The 21,303-nt window shown below is 31.7% G+C and overlaps 1 protein-coding gene across 3 annotated transcripts; it reads left to right on the top strand.

Annotated features, from left to right (window-relative positions):
* Positions 1-1,361: 1,361 nt before the first annotated feature.
* On the top strand, positions 1,362-16,507 carry LOC127719430 (putative ferric-chelate reductase 1). Of its 3 annotated transcripts, none has more exons than XM_052225528.1 (5): positions 1,362-1,381; positions 10,088-10,310; positions 11,457-11,584; positions 12,488-12,582; positions 16,054-16,507. In XM_052225528.1, exons 2-5 carry the CDS (start codon positions 10,115-10,117, stop codon positions 16,205-16,207), a joined length of 573 nt encoding a protein of 190 aa, XP_052081488.1. In that variant the 5' UTR covers positions 1,362-1,381; positions 10,088-10,114; the 3' UTR covers positions 16,208-16,507. The 3 variants fall into 3 exon arrangements, with proteins under 3 accessions (XP_052081488.1, XP_052081486.1, XP_052081487.1); XM_052225526.1 differs by lacking the exon at positions 1,362-1,381 and adding an exon at positions 9,549-9,695; XM_052225527.1 differs by lacking the exon at positions 1,362-1,381 and adding an exon at positions 9,777-9,848.
* The last annotated feature ends 4,796 nt before the right edge of the window (positions 16,508-21,303 follow it).

Raw genomic sequence — 21,303 nt, forward strand, 5'->3', positions numbered from 1 at the left:
TCAAAAATCTTCTGCTTTTAATTTAACTACTGGGCCAAATTAAACCAAACTTGGCCTCAATCATTATTAGGGTATCTATATGATTTTAACCTTATACATGGTTTCCAAAAAAATAAATACAACAACGAGTTTTCAAAGAGGAATACTATTTCCTGTAAATTATTGAAATTAAGTTGACAAAAAATATTTGTTATAGGAACCCATGGGACCATAAGAAATGAATGATCGGTGTTTAAAAACTTACATACAACACATATGTATCGCGATTAAGAGCAAAACAACAGCCTGAGTGAAATGGCAATATTTTGTCTATGATATATCTTATATAAATGTGTTCTATAATACATAAAATCATAGTTAAATGTTGACAACTGCGCAAAGCGTCCAGTTGTCGCCATTTGAAAAGTTGGTTGATAACCTAACACAGTTAGACTACATAACTTTGCAAGAATATTATCTACCATGAAATGCAAATCAGGTTTTCATTCTCATTTGCTCTTAAAAGTTACGATATCCAAAATCATTATCCACTTGTCTCAAATTCAACGAATACTTTTTGTTTGTTTCAGTGCAACTGTCGTACAGGATTTCATAACTTACTGGGTAAAGGTTCAATCCGAGCTGATAATCGACAACGTGTCCTCAGGAGCCTCAACACAATTCTTTCCAAACATTATAGCCGTCGTTACATGTTTGTCTATATGCAGATACGTATATTGAATACAGAAGTTCAAATTCAACTATTTATTTTATTGAATGTATTAATTTATCTGCCTCATAGTTAGATCTAGAAAATAAAGTTGGCTTTTTATTAGCTTGAATTAACTACTTAATGTAAATGAATATTATAAATACAATTCTTGATGTATGTTAATCTTAATTAGATTTGGTGTCAATTTTTCCACCAATTTAGATGCTTTGATATTCCTATTTTTTCAGTGTTTTTGTGAAATCTTTTCTGGTAAATTAGATCGAATAAATAATAACTGATTAATGTCCAAACGCAAATACGACAGACATATTCAGGACGATGATATTAGATATGACTTTACCCTCCTCTGTACATGACATGGTGATTTGGACTACGCCAACACTCTTACCGGTTGTTTAACATGTTATATAAAAATAAGGAGATGTTGTATGGTTGCCGATGAGAAATCTATCCATCAGATTTATAAAAAAATTAAACATCTTAAATGCAATGGGATTATAGTAGCCATATGAAATGACAGGTGTCATATTCAATTTAAATCAATTCTGCATCATATAAAAAAATGTCTATGTAATAAAAATAAATCAATGTCCATTAAGACCTTTATACTATAAAACAATAATCGATTTAGAGTGACGACATTCCAACAGATGTTTCATTTTAATATACGTAAGTATTTTATATACATGTACTATCTTAAACATGTAAAGTACATATACTTTTGATATGTCTCTCATATTTATAGAAGAAATTAATATACTTTTTTTTTATATCGCAACCCAGGTGGGAAAAAAACACCAGAATGTCACGACAACCCATCACAACAGACTAGCTACCATCCATCGTCTTGTAAATACGATATTCATTCATTTCATTCTAACATTTCGTTTCCTTGAAAAAAATGATGGCAAAAATATTTTTTTTTAAACCAGAAAAGAAACAACCGAATAACCTGAATGTATGCATGTATTTAGTCATACTGTCATACAAGTGCGAGGTTTCGCTAGCTATAAAATCAGGTTTAATCCACCATTTTCTACATAAGGAAATGCCTGTACCAGGTCAGGAATATGACAGTTGTTTTCCATTTGTTTGATGTGTTTGAGCTTTTGATTTTGCCATTTGATAAGGAACTTTCCGTTTTGAATTTTCCTTGGAGTTCGGTATTTTTGCTATTTTACTTTTTAGTTAGTTTCAACATATTTTGTTGTCTAAATAAACAATAGGATTGGATACAAGTTATAACAACTTAACATAATCCTCTCAAAATAATTACAATATACAAAATTTCAAGATGACAGCAATTATATAATTAATTACAATATCAAAAATATATACAATACATATATATTTAAACAATACCAGTTGGATACGAGTACATTTTAAGATACAGCAATATTAATCAAAGTATCGTTTTGTATGGCGCATATAAACTAAGTATATTTCTGAAAAGTATTGTGTTTAATTTGTTCAACACTAATTTCGTCTGTTATAAATAAAATATGTTCTATGTTCTATGTATGTATATAATACCTCTCATTGATATATAACTGATAAAAACCAAGTTCGACCTGTACCAACGGCTTCAAAAACTGTAAAACATACCAGACGCATAGTATAGTCATATATAAGTCTCCATTTATATAAAACATTCACCTAGTTGTGATCAATGTTCTTATACGTTCAATAAAGTTAATCTATTTAGAATATGTTCACGAAGTGCTTGTAACAAAAATCAATTCAATTTGAAGAACAAAATAATTATAACAAATAAGAAGTAAGAATGTGACACAGAAAACATGAAGTGTCATGTGACACAAAAAACATAAAGTGTCATATGATTCCGAAAACATGAAATGTCATGTGACGCAGAAAACATTAAGTGCCATGTGACACAGAAAACAAACGCTCTGCGGCATTAGCGAAGCCTGCACTGTGGTGCAAGTGTATGTGTTGATAGGCAGGGATAAGACAAGCTTGGGTATTATACCCTGATGGGTTATTATGGGTGAACTTCCAAACCAGGATTTTAGATGGAGACGTCTTTGATTCCGAATTTCTACCATTTCTTTAATAGCCGATGTTACCATCCTTTAGACATTAAGGATGTTCGCTACTCTGTTTCAAAATAATAAGCTTTTTAAAAGTCTGTTATAAATTGATAGTATATAAATAAAGGAACTAAAAAAGCAGATAAAAATGAAGGGTCCGTGTGCTTGTTTTCGAGATATAAGCCATTGAAAATTTGGCGGGAAATGATTCTCTCTAGATTTTTCATACATTTAACATTGGCACCTTTTTTCTATCTAAAAGTATAAAAAAATAACAAGGATTTAATAAGATTTTCAAAGATGGCATTTTAAACTATATTTAATCAAATTATGAAAAGAAAAGTAGGGGTTAGTGGGCAAAAATTTTTAATGGCACTACATGGATAAAACCAGAGGATTCCGAATACCTGGCAAAAATTCAAAAACAAGAGGAGCGAACATCCTTAAGATAAAATATCGTAGTGTTGAGATATCTGCTCGTGACGAAGTAATTGTATATATACGGGTAACCACTCGTCCAAAAACCGTTTGTTTGTTTGTGTCTTGGGTTGTTGACACAATGCCCCCATCTCCATTTGATGATTTTATTTAGTCATAAACTATAACTTTTAACAGTGAAAATGAAACCTGATCTATATTTCATGGAAGATAGTTATTGCAAAGTCATATGGTCTAACTAACTGTTAAAGGTTATCGTCCGATAAATGTTTGTTATAAACATGATGGACGAACAGACGAATATAGCAGCGAGTATAAACTCCGGATTTTTTACAAGAAAAATAATAACCTTGTAGATGTCTATGACCTATTTATTAATCATCCAGTGGAAATATTTCACACATATTGAGGACATTAAAAAAATGAATAAGTGATCAATTGTCCTCTTATGTTTGAGACACATGTCCGCATGAACCAAAGTTTGGACTGTCACTAGAAACTTAGCATGAGTTCGGTTTGAGGAATAAAGTGCTCTGGGCCTAGAACTTCTGTCTATGCCTTGGCGTGTCATGTGAATTATTTTCTTATTTTAGCTCAATTGGACTATCACTTTACCTATGTACTCAAAGCTTTTAAGCATATCATTAATATTGACATGTAAAAAATAGCATGCGTGGACGTGAAACTTTGTTTTGGTCACCTTATGGTCAAAAGTTACAGCATTTCGTCTTTTTCTGTACCGGAGCACTACTAAAATGCATATAGAAATCCTCGACAACAACATTTCGAAGACAAGAGTCCAAATAAGTGAAATAAGAAAAGAAAATATAATATAATATAACCTTTATTTTCAGATTCAAAAGGTCCTTATATATATACATGACAGAAAATATTCTGTCTTAACAGGATTAAAATTTTAAATATTCATATTATTAATTATAATTGAAAATTTGAATAAAACTCATTGTACCATACTCTTGGCAATGTTGAAGAATTCAATAAATCACTACTGAGAATTGTATAAACCAAATGAATTTCAGATCTAACAGACTAAGCATTGACTTTCGCATAACTTCCTTCAAAGTATATATAGAATAGTGAATAAGCTGAACAGAAAATTTAACTAATGTTCTACGAGTGTTAAGATTTATTTTCAGTCCACTTTATGAATGCCTATTGTGTATCTTTATAGTCTAAATGTAAGTCTGCCTCTTTAAAATGAAATGCGAGTAATGTATTATAATGCAATAATAATAAGGGGATATCAATATAGATGTAGTGCAAGTAATATGGTTTTTTTTTTGTAAAAGAAGTTAAAATAACATGGATGTAAGCAACTCCAACTTTGCATGTAAAAATCGTTTAACAATCTAGAAACAACAAAACGCTGCAAGATCCTGGACGTTTGTAAAGAAACGAAGCTAAAAGAGATTCCGAAGGTCTAATATTTTAAAAGTAGAAGATAAAAATAAGTAAAATAATAGAGTGTGGGATGGCATGATTTAATATCAGCAGGTTAAGGACGTTTAGCCATAATTGGGTACCGTGTAATATTGTTTGTAACTACAAAATGTATTTTGTTTGTACTCGTGTTTTGGTATCTTATCGTCATTTTACATTTAATGGCCTTTTCTTTACTAATACTTATTGTATGTTGTTTTACGTACATATATACTTGGTTTTAGTTCACTGATAGATGTAAGGATTGAAAAGGAGGGAGTTGAGTCTAAAAACTACTTAAGGTGGTACCCAACACCTTGACTAAAATTAATTTGGCTCGTTTAATTTTCATAAAATTTTGACAAAATGTTTACTTTGACCTTTTGACAAAAATATAAAAATTTCAAAAAATTTCAACCAACCACTTTATCAGAAAAATTTCATTGGTTATATAGCAGTTTGACAAACACTAATTTTGATCATTGAGAAGCTTAATATTTCCTTAACAATACAAAGTAATTAAAACGTTTAGCTGATTTTTACAGAGTTATCTCCCTGTAGTGTTAGGTACCACCTTAAATTAAGCCACATAATTATGCCAGTCTGGATTTGTCTACAATTTAGGAAATTTTTGGTTTGATCAGCTCTTCAACGTTTGTAAAAGTTTGCTTTTTCAAATATTTTGGCCTCGAACAACACTAAAGAGACATATATTATCGAAATGCGCATCTGGTGCAGTAACATTGTTACCGTTAGTGTTATTCCAAGTCACAGTGTACTTAAATTCAGCAACGTATTATGACTGTTCCAAATCAGTAACCTCGGCTGTGTTTTTCTTTTATCATGTCTTAATGTATTTTACTACTTAGACGGTTTGGTGTTGATATTTTCTGTTTATAAATTAGTTTTGACCTTGACATATTGTAGAGACACCTGTTTACAGTTGACGACTGTCTAGTGTCTTTTATTTGGTTATTATTTTTTGGGTTGCTGTCTAACTGACTTTTACCTCAATCTCTGTTTTTCATGATGGTAATAAAACGAATAAGAACAGCCGAGTAATGTATTTAATGATTGTTAAGTATCTGAATCAAGACATTTTACTCGTTGGTTAAAAAAAAGTCGTTAATATGATAAGATAACATCTAATTTGTTTATTCCGGTTTAGGCATCTTAATATCCGCATTCGTATGTTCTTATGATTATTAGCAGTAATTAATTACCACTCAGAAGTGTAAATGTATTAAAAGCTTGACATTAGCCTAGTGTTGTTTACAGCATTTTGAGTAAAAAAGTTTTGTTAAGAATTCTTTTTCAAATCATATATAATAAATGACTGTAAATTTGTTTGGTTACTTCAGTCGTTTAGAAAACTTTTATAATTAAGATCGCTGCGGATTTGTTTAATCTGTGTATAATTAATTGTAACGAAATAAACTGATAATTGGGAAGCCATTGTGTTCGAGTTAGTATTTTTCATAAGCCTATCAACAAATGAGCTGCGTCGGATAGAGATCGACCTTATGCAAGTGAATGTATACATGTACTTGTATAAGACTTTGATTGACTTGGTACATTCAAATACGAAATAAAAGATGAATTATGCTCTGTTTTGTAGGGTTCTTATAACAACTCATTTTCAAACAGTTAGAGGCTTCCCGTACAGATTATTTCAACCAGAAATAAGTTAACAGATGTATTGATATTCATTTGCACAAGGTCGATTTCTATCCCCGACGCAGCTCATTAATAGTTCAGGACACATAAAGACAAGAGGTGCCATCGAACGAGCGATTTATCAATTTTACATTTTTGTCTGATAACAGTTGCAGAACAAAACGCCACACAAGATCTGTAGTTTTAAATGTTACCTTATTTTATTAAAAATCAATTTTCAAAACAAGAAAACATAGCTAGATATATATAGATGAGTTTATTTAATATTGAGTGGTAAAGCAGTTGGTATAGAATATATGAAAATAAGACAAAAATATTATGAAAAACTACGACATAGTCAATTTATGAAAAACAATTAAGCTTTCATAATTTTCTCCATCTTGAAGTACTTAAATTGCTGACATGAAATCCTGTCGCTCTACAGTGTAATATCGATAGGGCCCGATGGAACGACTTGGGTATAGAAATATGATCATTCGGACTTTTTTCCGTTCTACATTGGAACCAATGTTGTTGGAGAGTATGTTTGGTTATGCGGAGATCAATTAATACGCGGTAACGTCGGGCAGGTCGATCTTTGCATGTTCATGAACCTTTGTGACAACTCTTTGAGAGGTCCATAGCTTCCAAAGAAAAAAATACTTACTTAATCCAAAAGGTAATTTTCACGTCATTAATCTCGATCGACACACTTTACAAACACTACCACTTTATTTTCCTAATGTATTTTCCGAGAATATGCATGAACTGTTTGCTACTGAACGTTACACAAAAAGATAACCAGTCAATCAATAATGTTTTCTGATGTGTATGTACTTGAAGGAAAAACACCCTTGAAGTGTGTTAAGAAGCAAACATATACACTAATGTTAACTTCAAAAAGTATTTGTTTCCCCAAACGAGAAATTTCTTATACAATAAAACACCAAAAAATTACTAATGTTCGTGACGCGAAATAAAAGATGTGTTTTTCAAACCTTATATAGTGCTCATAATGCACAATTCAATCCTTATTAAGTAAGAATACAATTCATTGTACACATCTAAAACTAAAAATAAAAAAGTTAAATATCTGAATCATGTGTATTGTATGATTAGTAGGTTCACAGACGATAATAAAAAAAACATTTGTATTCTCCATATTGTTAATCAGTTTATTATATACTTTTACAACGTGCCTTTTATAGCTGACTAGCATACAGTATGTGTTTTGGTCATCGCTGAATGCCGTGTGGTGACCTTTAGTTGTTTACATCCACACCATTTGTACTCTGGTCAGTCACAAATGTATACATTGTAACTGTGTCATTTGTACTCTGGTCAAGTGTATACATTGTAGCTGTGTCATTTGTACGCTGGTCAAGTGTATACATTGTAGCTGTGTCATTTGTACTCTGATCAAGTGTATACATTGTAGCTGTGTCATTTGTACTCTGGTCAAGTGTATACATTGTAGCTGTGTCATTTGTACTCTGGTCAAGTGCATACATTTTAGCTGTGTCATTTGTACTCTGGTCACGTTTATACATTGTAGCTGTGTAATTTGTACTCTGGTCACGTGTATACATTGTAGCTGTGTCATTTGTACTCTGGTCAAGTGTATACATTGTAGCTGTGTCATTTGTACGCTGGTCAAGTGTATACATTGTAGCTGTGTCATTTGTACTCTGGTCAGTCGCAAGTGTATACATTGTAGCTGTGTCATTTGTACTCTGGTCAAGTGTATACATTGTAGCTGTGTCATTTGTACGCTGGTCAAGTGTATACATTGTAGCTGTGTCATTTGTACTCTGGTCACGTTTATACATTGCAGCTGTGTCATTTGTACGCTGGTCAAGTGTATACATTGTAGCTGTGTCATTTGTACTCTGGTCAAGTGTATACATTGTAGCTGTGTCATTTGTTCTCTGGTCACGTTTATACATTGCAGCTGTGTCATTTGTACGCTGGTCAAGTGTATACATTGTAGCTGTGTCATTTGTACTCTGGTCAAGTGTATACATTGTAGCTGTGTCATTTGTACGCTGGTACGCTGGTCAAGTGTATACATTGTAGCTGTGTCATTTGTACTCTGATCTAGTGTATACATTGTAGCTGTGTCATTTGTACTCTGGTCAAGTTTATACATTGTAGCTGTGTCATTTGTACGCTGGTCAAGTGTATACATTGTAACATTGTCATTTGTACTCTGGTCAGTCGCAAGTGTATACATTGTAGCTGTGTCATTTGTACTCTGATCAAGTGTATACATTGTAGCTGTGTCATTTGTACTCTGGTCAGTCGTAAGTGTATACATTGTAGCTGTGTCATTTGTACTCTGATCAAGTGTATACATTGTAGCTGTGTCATTTGTACTCTGGTCAAGTGTATACATTGTAGCTGTGTCATTTGTACTCTGGTCAAGTGTATACATTGTAGCTGTGTCATTTGTACTCTGATCAAGTGTATACATTGTAGCTGTGTCATTTGTACTCTGGTCAGTTGTAAGTGTATACATTGTAGCTCTGTCATTTGTACTCTTATCAAGTGTATACATTGTAGCTGTGTCATTTGTACTCTGGTCAAGTGTATACATTGTAACTGTGTCATTTGTACTCTGGTCAAGTGTATACATTGTAGCTGTGTCATTTTTACTCTGGTCAAGTGTATACATTGTAGCTGTGTCATTGGTAAACATACCACATCGCATTGTTTTGGTATTGCCAGCCTTTGTAGTGCCCTATCCCAACGACGGACATCTTTCGTTTATAATTATTATCGGCTCTATATTTCGTGTTCATTCACTTTTAGTGTATTTTTATCGTAAAAATGTTGTGATTGGGAAAATAAGATATAATACCAAAGGGGTCAATTGAAATATATTTAATCGAAAAAGAACAGTAAACAGATATCAATATAATATTATTGACAAAATTGTAAACTATAACTCACAAAATAAAAAAAACAATTGAAATAAAAAGAAATTTCCATCTTGAATTTACACTGTTTCTTGTACTGTTTGGTAAAACTACGATTATCAAACATCGACTGCAAAACATTGGTAAGTCGTAGTCGTTTGTAAGGAGATTAAACGTGAAATATTTTCAGCCTATCTTGCATTTAAAATGGCAAATTATCAAAAAATTGCTTATTACATTTATAAGTACACAATGGTCATGTTAATTAAGATGTTCAAGTATATGACTCAAATTAATCTTTGACGTAGGAAACTGTCGTTTATATCTAGGGATGTGATTTAAATTCTGTGTTCCGTTTTGGTCATCTTATAATCATGTGTATATCCTTATGAATATGCCAAATCATACAAACACTTTAAGTGTATCAATAACATTTAAAGCTTAGTTTAAGGTATCTGGACTAACATAAAGACCTTAAAGGTTTGTTCAGACATTTATTTCAATTTAAATGTAAATGATAGCAGTTTAGATTCTAAGGTGTTTTATTTAATGTAAAGAAAGATGACAAGATTGACTATCTGAGTGTCATTATAATCATTGTCAATGCGTTTGCGTTATAGAATATAAACAAAGGTTAATTCATAATTATTATATGTAAATAACATCTAAAGAATATCAAATGGTTCATTTTGGACACATGCAAATCAAAGTTACTTCATTTGCTGATGGCAAAAAGTTGCGTTTGGGTTTTCAATTGTAATATTCTCAAGTAACAATGTAACACACCGACAATGATGCAATCACGTTTTACGGATCTGCAGGGGAGCATTGTTTAAATAATATGTTATGCGCCATTGTGCTTTTTTTTACAGAACAAATCTTAACATTGCTGCATCACAATGAAAGTAGTATGCCTACATATTCTCTTGTTATTGTCATGTTGCTCATATGTACATGGAACATCAGGAGGAGCATTAAATGGAGCATGCAATAATATGATTCCACAACATTCGGGAAACAGCGCTCAGACCAGTGCACCGCCATTCCAAATTACTCTAGATAAGACAATGTACGCAGGAGGTGATGTAATTACAGGTATTAATTTTGGCTTTAATCATTTACATAAAACATGTTAAGAAACTATCATTTTATGAACAGCGGACAAACATATAATGGTTAATGGTTAATTGAAGGTAATCTAGTTTCGGATTATTCAATTGTCGAATAATGGGGTTCGAACGTTAACAGTGTTGGAAAATCGTGATGACACCAAAAAGAGCAACATATCCGAAATATTAAAAAAAAACAAAGAGCCAAACAATATTTCTAAATTTCACGGTCGGTTTAGAACAAACAATAGTATTTTAAATGCCATTGAAATATACAATGATATATAAGTATAGTACAGACATTTCACCAGAAACATCATGATGCATTACATAATAGTAAATGGTTTATAAATAGTCACAAATACATTTTATCAAATCTACCAATTTGTCAGTGTTTAGCCATCTTTCGTTGATTATAATTTGATGTTGTTCGGATTAGGAAGTACACAAATAGAACTGTAAAGAGGACATTTTGTAAATTGCCCGTTTAAGGAATAAATTCTTTTCTCTATTCTAGTGTATCTACTTGTAGATCAGTAAAAGTGGTCTACGTATATTTATTTGTGTGTACGTGAATTAACCAATGGTAAAACATATTGTTAACTGGTCTGTCGTTTGTTTCTGTGATTTTTATTGTGAACTTTAAGAGTCAGACATGAAATACCGTATTTGCCACCATAAACCATCAAAGCTCCAAATTTTAAGACGCTTGATTTGTACATATCAACTACCAAATTCATAATTATTTATGACAGTATAACAAAAGATTTACCAGTCATATATATCATCATATAAACTAATATGATAGATTACTCCAGAGAAAAAGTTGTAAAGAGTTTTTAGTTTCTTGTTGAAAAAAGTATCACCACACTTTACATTTGACAATAATCAACAAATTTCGTTTTTATATTGTTAATTCCATTTATAAACGAACTAAAGATGGATGAGTTCTATAGGAATATGACATCTGGAAATAACTTTTAAACATGTTTCGGAATGGGGGTGGGGTGGCCAATATTCGAAAAGTTTTAACGTACTTGTGGTTTATTTTACAGGTGTATATATGTTTAGAAACGCCTTCAGTTTAAGTGTTGTTTCATGGACTGAATTTTTTTTTTTTTTTTTTTTTTAGTAAACTTATCGAGAACCGCGACAAACCAGTTCAAAGGATTTTTTATTCAAGCCAGAAACCAGGATGGAACAAAAATTCCAGGCTTCGCACTGATACAGAATTCTAAATTCTTACAATGTGATAATCCGGTAAGTAAGGTTGATATTAAATCGAATTAATTTTATCCTGCTTAGGCTATATCAAATAGCGTTTTGCAAACCATATCATTTATGTATAAATGAAATTTGTAATTGAAGTTATTTTTTATGTTTATAAAAATAAGGAGATGTGGTATGATAGCCAATGAGAGAACATTCCAACTAAGTTCAAATGAAGTGGATGTAAGCAATTATAGGCAACCGTACGGTCTTCAACAATGAAAAAAACCTATACCGTATGATCGACTATAAAAAGCCCCGATATGAAAAATATGAAAATATGTTTGATCATAATAACACTAAGTTCTTAGTTTGGTTTGGATGTTTTGCGTGTCGGGTGTCAAAGTTTATAAAGTTGAACATCATAGATTATCGATCGATTAATTGATTGATTGATTGATTGATTGATTGATTGATTGATTGATTGATCGAGTAATTGATTGATTGATTGAATGTTTCCGTCTCAGCCAGCACAAAAGTCAATATCGCAGCAATGTATAATTGATACACGTCACCAAGAAAATGGATAAATCTGTACGTGACAGTAACCTGTACGTTTCAGCAGGAATGCACTGTAGTGGTTGTTTTACTTTAAAGGCAAGATCAAATGGTAACAATACGCCGTAACATTACCAATATATAAGATCCATGCGTCATCATGAAAGTATGTGTTTAGCAAAGATGTTAAGGCATATTGATTAGCTGTGAAAGCAAATACAAACTTTAAACAAGATTTCGAAGATGTTATTCCCTTATTCCGTCGTGAATTTTCTTATAAAAAATCCTGTTAAAATTGGTGCCAACTTCTTTTACTTCATTGTTCCGAGAGCGAGAGATAAAATGTTCATTTGCATAAATGATATGAAATAACCAACATTTTTTTTATATTTGCAGAATGATGCCGTAACACACACAGAAGCTTCTCCGAAAGACAGTGTTACTTTTCAGTTTACTGCGCCTGCCACATCTAGAGGAAATATAACAATTGTGTAAGCATATACTTTAAAATTGATAGAAAGTTGTGGGGTTCATTTTATTTAGTTAACAGCCAATCAACATTTAGAAAAAACAAAAAAGACATATGGAGGTATATTTAAGTTTTCGCTAAATTAATATTTGACATTACACCAAAGTTGCTGATTTGTTTACCACTTCTAAATAAAATATATTATATCTATGCACACAAAAATCTAATATCTAATTCTATTAAAAATTGATTTGGTTGTAAAGTTGTCTAGTAGCATTTCTATATTATCCTTATGCTGCTGTCAAAATTAAATGATACACTTTGTACTCCAGGGAGCAGCTGCCACTTGTTTCGACATATGCACCTTCTTGTTTTAATCTATCAAAGAGTTTGAGTACTTCAATCTGATTCTGTTTAAAAGTGTACTTCAGCTTTTTAAGCTAAAAACAAGAAGTATGTCCAGTGCACGATGTTTTGTCGATATTGTCAACATCGCAATGTCTACTTTATCATGTCATTATTGTGTTTACATTGTATTCTATCTATATATATGTTCTGTACCTTTGTGTTTACATCGTTCACATCGTATACATCGTGATGTTGACAATATCGTGTCAACATCGTGTTTATGTTGTATACATAGAGTCTATACCTTTCTATTTACATCGTATACATCGCAATGTTAACAATATCGTGTCAACATCGTGTTTATATTGTATATCGAGTCTATACCTTTGTGTTTACATCGTTCTCATCGTATACATCGTGATGCTGACAATATCGTGTTTACATCGTTCACATAGTCAACATCGTATTAATGGTGTGTACCAAGTCTATACTTTTGTGTTTACATCGTTCACACCGTATACATCGTGATGTTGACAATATCGTGGCAACATCGTGTTTATGTTGTATATAATTCTTATATGATTTGCATATTAGGGAATACGTTGATATGATTGGTCGAGAGGACTTCCGGTAGTTGTTCTTGACGTTGATTATTTTTCGATAGACGACGTTGACCGAACTTCTTTTCGTAACCAATGTAAACAAGATGGCGGCGATAATAACACAATCCGGCTCGACGTTAACAAAATGTATTTTCACTTCGAGTTAATCATTAATTTAAATAATAAACACTTTTGAATGACAATAAGTGTTTTTGCAGTTTATTTATTATCAGATAGCAAATTTCATGGAGTACATAATTTTGCGTTAACCAACAAATATATTCATGCGCCAGGCCAATTCAATGACACAAATATACAATTTACGTGTGATAGATGTTACGAGTGTGGAAAAATGAATTCCTTATCTCCATTTTTAAAGAATTATAAGGATTAAACGCTATTTTAAAGGAATTTATTGGTGTATAAACTGGACCAAGTCACTCACAAACATATCATAAAAGTCCTTCGGACTTTTATTTGTTTTGTGAGTGAATTGGTCGAGTTTATTCACCAATAAATTCCTTTAAAAAGGCGTTTAATCCTATAATAGAGTCTATACCTTTCTGTTTATATCGTTCACATCGTATAAATCGGGATGTTGACACTATCGTGTATACATCGTCTACATCATTTACAACGTATTAATGTTATGTAACAAGTCTATACCTTTGTGTTTACATCGTTCACATCGTATACATCGCAATGTTAACAATATCGTGTCAACATCATGTATATGTTGTATGTAGAGTCTATACCTTTCTGTTTACATTGTTCACATCGTATACATCGCAATGTTTACAATATCGTGTCAATATCGTGTTTATATTGTATACAAAGTCTATACCTTTTTGTTTACATCGTTCACATGGTATACATCGTGATGTTGACAATATCGTGTCAACATCGTGTTTGTGTTGTATATAAAGTCTATACCTTTCTGTTTACATCATTCACAACGTATAAACCCTAACCCGGGAATGTCACATTATGTACCCTGTCTGAAACCCGAATTACACATATATTACTGATAATCCCTGCCAATTTTTTTTACCAATACCAGGTATTTGTTAAACATTCACTACGCAGTATATATATATTCAGTACATGTTTATTATTTCTTAATATTTTGTGTAATTCTTTTAAATACAAGTTTTCCATCTTCTCAAATATTTTTTTTCTTCATTAATATTTTTCAATAAAGTTTTTAGATTTCATGTATACCGTTTGTATTTTTTATGGGTTTTTTTAACAACAATAAATACTGAAAAAAACAACTTGATAATTTCCGCATATGGAGAGCATTTTATAATTTGCTGTGAAAATAATTCTATCATATATACAATAATTTGTAATAGCACTTGAAGACATTACTTTAGTATTGAATGTGTAAATAGTGTGGTTTTAAATTAAATACATATTATTGACGGATACACGTCATTATTTTCCCTCTTAGAGCCTCTAACATTCTTTAAGTGTTCTGCATAGCTTAAGACTACGTCATATAGTAACGTTTGCTATGATGACGTTGTTGATGTTCCAATTGGGATAAAAAATGTAGTATATATCCCGACAGTTTCCTGAATATATACTGACATCTCCGTGTTGTTATCCAATCACAAAAATTGAAACATTTGTAATCCATAATATATCGTTAATAAATTGTAATATATCGATGTAAACGATGTAAACATTTTATTACATTTCAAACATTATAAATAATGTTGACACCATATCGTGCACACTACAATGCAAATGATGTAAACACGATATTGATAATACATTATATACATCTCGATGTTAACGATGTCAACGATGTAAACAGTGTATAAGAGTTGTTACAATGTAAACGATGTTGACAATATATCTTGTTAACATTGTTAACATCGCTATGTAAACGATGTAAACTCTACATCGTTACTACATCGTATACATCGCGATGTATACGATGTAAACGATGTAAACAGTATAAAACAGCTGTTACAATGTAAACGATGTTGACACAATATAGTGTTAACATTGTTGATATCGCGATGTAAACGATGTAAACACGATATCTTTACAACATTGTATACATCGCGATGTTAACGATGTCAACGATGTAAACAATATATAAGAGTTCATACAATATAAACGATGTTGACACGATATCGTGTTAACATTGTAAATATCGCGATGTCGACAATATTGTTTTAACATTGTGCACTGGACATGGATGCAAACTAAGTAAGCTTCAATGTGCGACTACAAATAAAGTTCGAATATAAGAAATTTTTAGAAATTATTGGTGTATATTTTATAGCTTTTATTATAGTTAAACGTAAGTCTTTTTACACATTTGTACACATCAGAAATTAGCCATTTTAATTGTTTATTTTTCATGAAAGTTCTGATTAAACTTCAATATCTAAACAATTAACAGTTTTTTGGCATGTAAGCCTAAATGCAAAAAAATAATATTGTTTTGTACATTTTTAAAAGAAAATTTTGAAAATATTGCAAGAGTTAATGTACAAATTTGTAATTTTTTGTATATATAATTTCAGAGCGACAGCTGTTGAGTCTTTCAACACTTTCTGGGTGAGGATTCCATCGGAAACAATTGTTGACATGGCACCGACCGGAGCTTCCTCTACGATCCTACCAAATGTTGTTGTAGTTACTATTTCTGTACTCGGCATATATCTTTTTCAGCTATAAAAATTTCATGCACTTTTTTTAGGAAGTAATCGCCGTAAAAACTTAACACTTTTCTGTAATTTTATCATTAATATTGATCAATTTTAATTTGTTTTAATGTCAGTATAGTTTCAATGATTTGAAACTGACTTACAAAACAAGGAAAAATATAAGGTAGACGTCACATTACAAGCTCATACATGTACAGCGCTTATCAACTTTAAACACATTCAGCATTTAATTCATCATCGACCCCTCTATATTATTGCTATACGTCATAAATGTAATACTTTCTACAATAAATACCGGAATCGATCTCAATGATATTGTTTTACTTGTGTTTTTTATTTATAATAATGCTATAAACAGACAACTGCCCCTTTCTTGTTCCTTTTTGTTGTACGTTCTTTGAAGTCTTTCTTATTCCACACATCCAAATTAAAGTGAGAAGCTTTACATTTCAAATTATTAGACTAAGTGTAATTACAACGTGTGGAGCGAGATCTGCTTACCCTCCGGAGCACCTGGTATCATCCCTGGTTTTTTGTGGGGTTCGTGTTGCTCAGTCTTAAGTTTTCTTTTTTGTGTTTTGTATACTGTTGTTTGTCTTTTAGTCCTTTTCTTCTTTAGCCATGGCATTGTCAGTTTATTTTCTACTTATGAGTTTGAATGTCCTTTGGTATCTTTCGCCTCTCTGTTTAGATACCTCGTCAGTTTTAATGGTTTTTTTTCAGTTATGGAATTCAACATGGTATTGATGATTGAAAAAATGAACAGTTTGTATTAAATGAATTTATAACATATCTAGACTACGGACAATTTATAGTTTGATAGAAATCTGATGAAGACTGTATATTGTTGGCGGTATAGATTTACAAAAGTTACAAAAGGCAAAGTAGATGAAAAATGTTATTGTTGATGTTTTTCGTATAGCGACCAATAGTTCACGTATATTCAAAGCATAAAAGCAATTAACGGTTTATATAACATAATGTGGGAGTAACTAGAATGAGCAAAACATCAAAGTTTCTTTTGAAATAGAAGACTAGTTTGGTAGGTTCGTTATACTACATGTATAGTGAACACATTTGTAAGCCTGTGTAGTACACTCTCCGCCCACGGACATCATTCCGTAAATATCGACTGACAATTATATATTTCAAGTAAAAATCATTAACATCTTTCTAAGGGTTTAAGTTCCGTTAAACATTAGACATGAAATAATTGTATCATTGTTAAACATATAATAAATTTATTTTTAAAATTCTTTTGCTCATAACGTGTCTCAAAATTTAAGAACAGTTGTGCATCGACTAATTACTAAGTTTTTTTTATAGGAAGCATCGATAAATCGTTGTTGGTCGCAGAACATCCAATGGTATATGTATTTGTAATTCATTCATATTCACAATTGACGTTGGAACAGGTTGTTTGACTGTCCCTCTGGTATCTTTCGTCCCTCTTTTGTAATCAAAAAATTATTATACTTGGGTGCATACTGAAGTGTGTCGATAATAAGTTGTCATTGGGAACATAATTTCCGCAAATGTTTAAAATAGTCACCGTTCCTCTCAGAATCAACCGTGACGTCTCTCGTGTTTTTGACGAGTTTTGTTATAATTATTTCATATAGCATCGGTGTAAACTTTTCTTTAACGACTGTCAGTTGTACTCAAACTGATATTTTAATTGACGCCATTGTAACTTAGACTTACTACTGTACTAAGTGACGATAAACAGCCCCGAGATTGATATCTCAAAGTACATAAACAGCCCCGAGATTGATATCTCAAAGTACATAAACAGCCCCGAGATTGATATCTCAAAGTACATAAACAGCCCCGAGATTGATATCTCAAAGTACATAAACAGCCCCGAGATTGATATCTCAAAGTACATAAACAGCCCCGAGATTGATATCTCAAAGTACAATAAAGAAAACAACAATTATACAGATACAAAGAGAAAAAACAAAAATCATTGCTTTTCACATCAAAATTTAATCGCTGTTTGGATTTCGTCACAACAGAGTAACTGTACCCGTGGAGTTTGATGATATGAATTTTGCCCATTCAAAATTTAAAAGGATATATGTATATAAATGCTGTTCAAATCATGGTAAACATTACATTCGTATCAAAGAATTAAGATATTACAAAGTTATATTTATCCATTAAAAATATTTATATTCAAGGAAATGTAGAACATATTATGTTGTCATCAGATATTTGTATATACATATAAACAGATATCTGTCGATCCGTTCACGCCATTAAAGATTTACAAATGTTTGTTTGTTTTGGTTGTTTAATCCTGCATCAGATGAATAATTGACTGCTGCCAGTGGCAATAATTTCATGAATATTCATTGAGGAGAATATTAACAATTAATGCAATAGATAGGGTCTGCATGATAGTCCGGCCGAACGGTAGGATGGACGGTAACTGTGGAATACCACAGGAAATGTGGGTATGTTGGATAGAGGCAGAACAATTGCAATAGGCCTCCGACGGACCCTTCTGATACTTGTCTAGTGGGTTCTTTAAACATGCAGATATCGTGGCACTTGTCCCACATGAGGGATTTGATTTAATGTGATCATTCCGTTCGGACTTTGTTGCGTATTTATACATCAAGCAAAGCAGAAGGACGACAAAACTAAGGAAAGAGTTTTTTTGCCGGATTAGAAGAGGTTCATGTTTAAACATTTTCCTATAAACAAGTCAAACATGTTGGTTCATTAAAATTGAAAGAGGAAGTCCTGGCAATATAATATAATTGAGCCCTTTTTTTTTTTATTTTAAACTTCTGAAATTGAAATGATCCATCAAATTTGCAGTTTTGAGTCTTCTATTTTGTTAAGGATTCAGCAAAATGTAACCGTGAGACTGGCTACTGATTGATGATGATAACGAGCTGCAACCCACGACCGGTTGCAGACGTTGGTGATGCCAACGTTAGACAATGACTAGGATCTAACCACTTGCCTGAGAATACTCGCCGTAAACTCCACTTGTAGAATTAGACACAAGTCCTATGCAGTAGTTAACAATTTATTGATTCAGGATGGAATACATGTACTTTTACAAATGAGCGGATGTTGTCAGTACGAATGCCCGACTCTCACTGAAGTAAGAACTTCAGAAAACATATGTAAATCAACAATTTACAAGGTTACAATTTTCACAATAGAAATGAAATTACCGAATGACAATGAAATAATACAATTAGCACTTAACGGATTAAGAATATATAGAACAAAAATCTGTCGCTTTAGCTTTAGGCTAAATAGCGGTAATTGAAATGACTATAAAGTATTAATTATTCTTTACATAAGAAAACTTAAGAATTATGCAAAGCTGTGACTTTATCTATTATTTATCAAAAGCATTATCTTGAAACAAATTTCCGACTTTGTGAAATATACTGACACTTAATTGTTACTTATAACACAAAAAGCTTTATAAAGAAAAATCGTTACATGTTAATAAAATTACTTTGACGGACAAATATTGCAAATAAAATGATTTAGATAAAACGATAATAAGTATAACAATATAATGACATTTTATGACCGAACAGTTTGTCTGTGAAAGTCCAAAGATATCAGATTTAAGAAAACTAATCCTTTTAAATAGTTTCAAATAAAGATGCACAATTTACACAAATTATCGCTATCACAAAAACGACATTCTATTGTTAAACGCTCAAAGTAAATATATGAAGCTGGTTAACTGTGATATTCTAATTAAAGATTTGAAAACTTTAAAGACATGGCCTTCTTGTGAAACAATTTTCTATAAAATTGACCCTACATCAATTTTCTATAAAATTGTTTCATGGCCTTTTGTCTTTAAAATTTTCAAATCAATTGTGTAAGCATATACTTAAAAATTGATCGAAAGTTGTGGGTTTCATGATATTAAGTTAACAGCTAATCAACACATAAATAATACGCCATAAAATGTAAAATATTCTACAATAAATACCGGAATCTATCTCAATGTTATTTTTTAACGTATTTTTTGTTATTTATAATATTGCTATTCAACAGAAAACTGTCCATTTCTTGCCTTTTTTATTGTAGGTTCTTTGAAGTATCTCTTGTTGTCATTCTTATTCTACACATCGAACTTAAAATAAGAAGCTTTAGGTTGCACTTCTGTAAAATGCAATTTCCCATAGGAACTCCCTTTAAGGCTAAAACTGTGCCACTATTACTATGAAGTTTCGTAAAAATTATATTCTAGAATGGAAAGTTGATATGCACTACTATTTTATTAAAAGGTCAAAACATACTATTTCCCGAACTTCTAAGAGTTTAAACTTATACTAAAATTCTGCAATACCCCTCCCTTTACTTTGGGTCTTCCTAAGAATTCAATTTCACCCTACCATGTGCATTTATACTGGTAACATTTCCCACTTATGTCTCTATGAGATGAAACATAGAGATCATATCTGGGAACCAGTACGGAAAACAAAACAAAATATCTATGAATATTATATATCTCCCTTAAAGAGGCGAGGTTTGTGAAACAGCTGTATTTACAAAGTGCAACCTATATATATCAAATTATTATTGTAATTCCAACGTGTGGAGCAGGATCTGCTTACCTTTTCGGAGCACCATAAATCACCCCCGGATTTATAGTGGGGTTCGTGTTGCTCAGTCGTTAGTTTTCTTTTTGTGTTTTGCAAACTTTGTTTGTCTTTTTGTCCTTTTCTCTTTTTTTTTTGCCGTGGCGTGGCAGTTTATTTTTTTGTCGTGGCGTGGCAGTTTATTTTCGAATTATGAGTTTGAATGTCCCTTTGGTATATTTCGCCTCTCTTTCAGATACCTCGTCGGTTTTAATGGTTTAGTTTTGTCATTTCTGGAATTTAATATGGTATTGAAAGTGAAAAAAATGAACAGTTTGTATTAAATGAATTCACAAACTATATAAACAGTTTGCTGCTGGTGTTTTCTGTCCAGCGACCAATATTTCACGCATATTCAAAACATGAAATGATTCAACAATTTGTATAACATAATGTGGGAGTAACTAGAATGAGCAAAACATCAAATTGTCTTTTGAAATGAAGGACGAGTTTGGTTGGTTCGTTATACTACATG

Source organism: Mytilus californianus, unplaced genomic scaffold, assembly GCF_021869535.1.
Source record: "Mytilus californianus isolate M0D057914Y unplaced genomic scaffold, xbMytCali1.0.p SCAF_11, whole genome shotgun sequence".
NCBI classification, from domain to species: domain Eukaryota; kingdom Metazoa; phylum Mollusca; class Bivalvia; order Mytilida; family Mytilidae; genus Mytilus; species Mytilus californianus.

What these genes read in the sequence shown, in the direction of transcription:
- LOC127719430 (XM_052225528.1), top strand. Translation starts at nt 10,115, where the DNA reads ATGAAAGTAGTATGCCTACATATTCTCTTGTTATTGTCATGTTGCTCA. An exon ending in AGGAGGTGATGTAATTACAG is followed by an intron (nt 10,311 to 11,456) that starts GTATTAATTTTG and finishes TTTTTTTTTTAG; the next exon opens with TAAACTTATCGAGAACCGCG. An exon ending in AGAGGAAATATAACAATTGT is followed by an intron (nt 12,583 to 16,053) that starts GTAAGCATATAC and finishes ATATAATTTCAG; the next exon opens with AGCGACAGCTGTTGAGTCTT.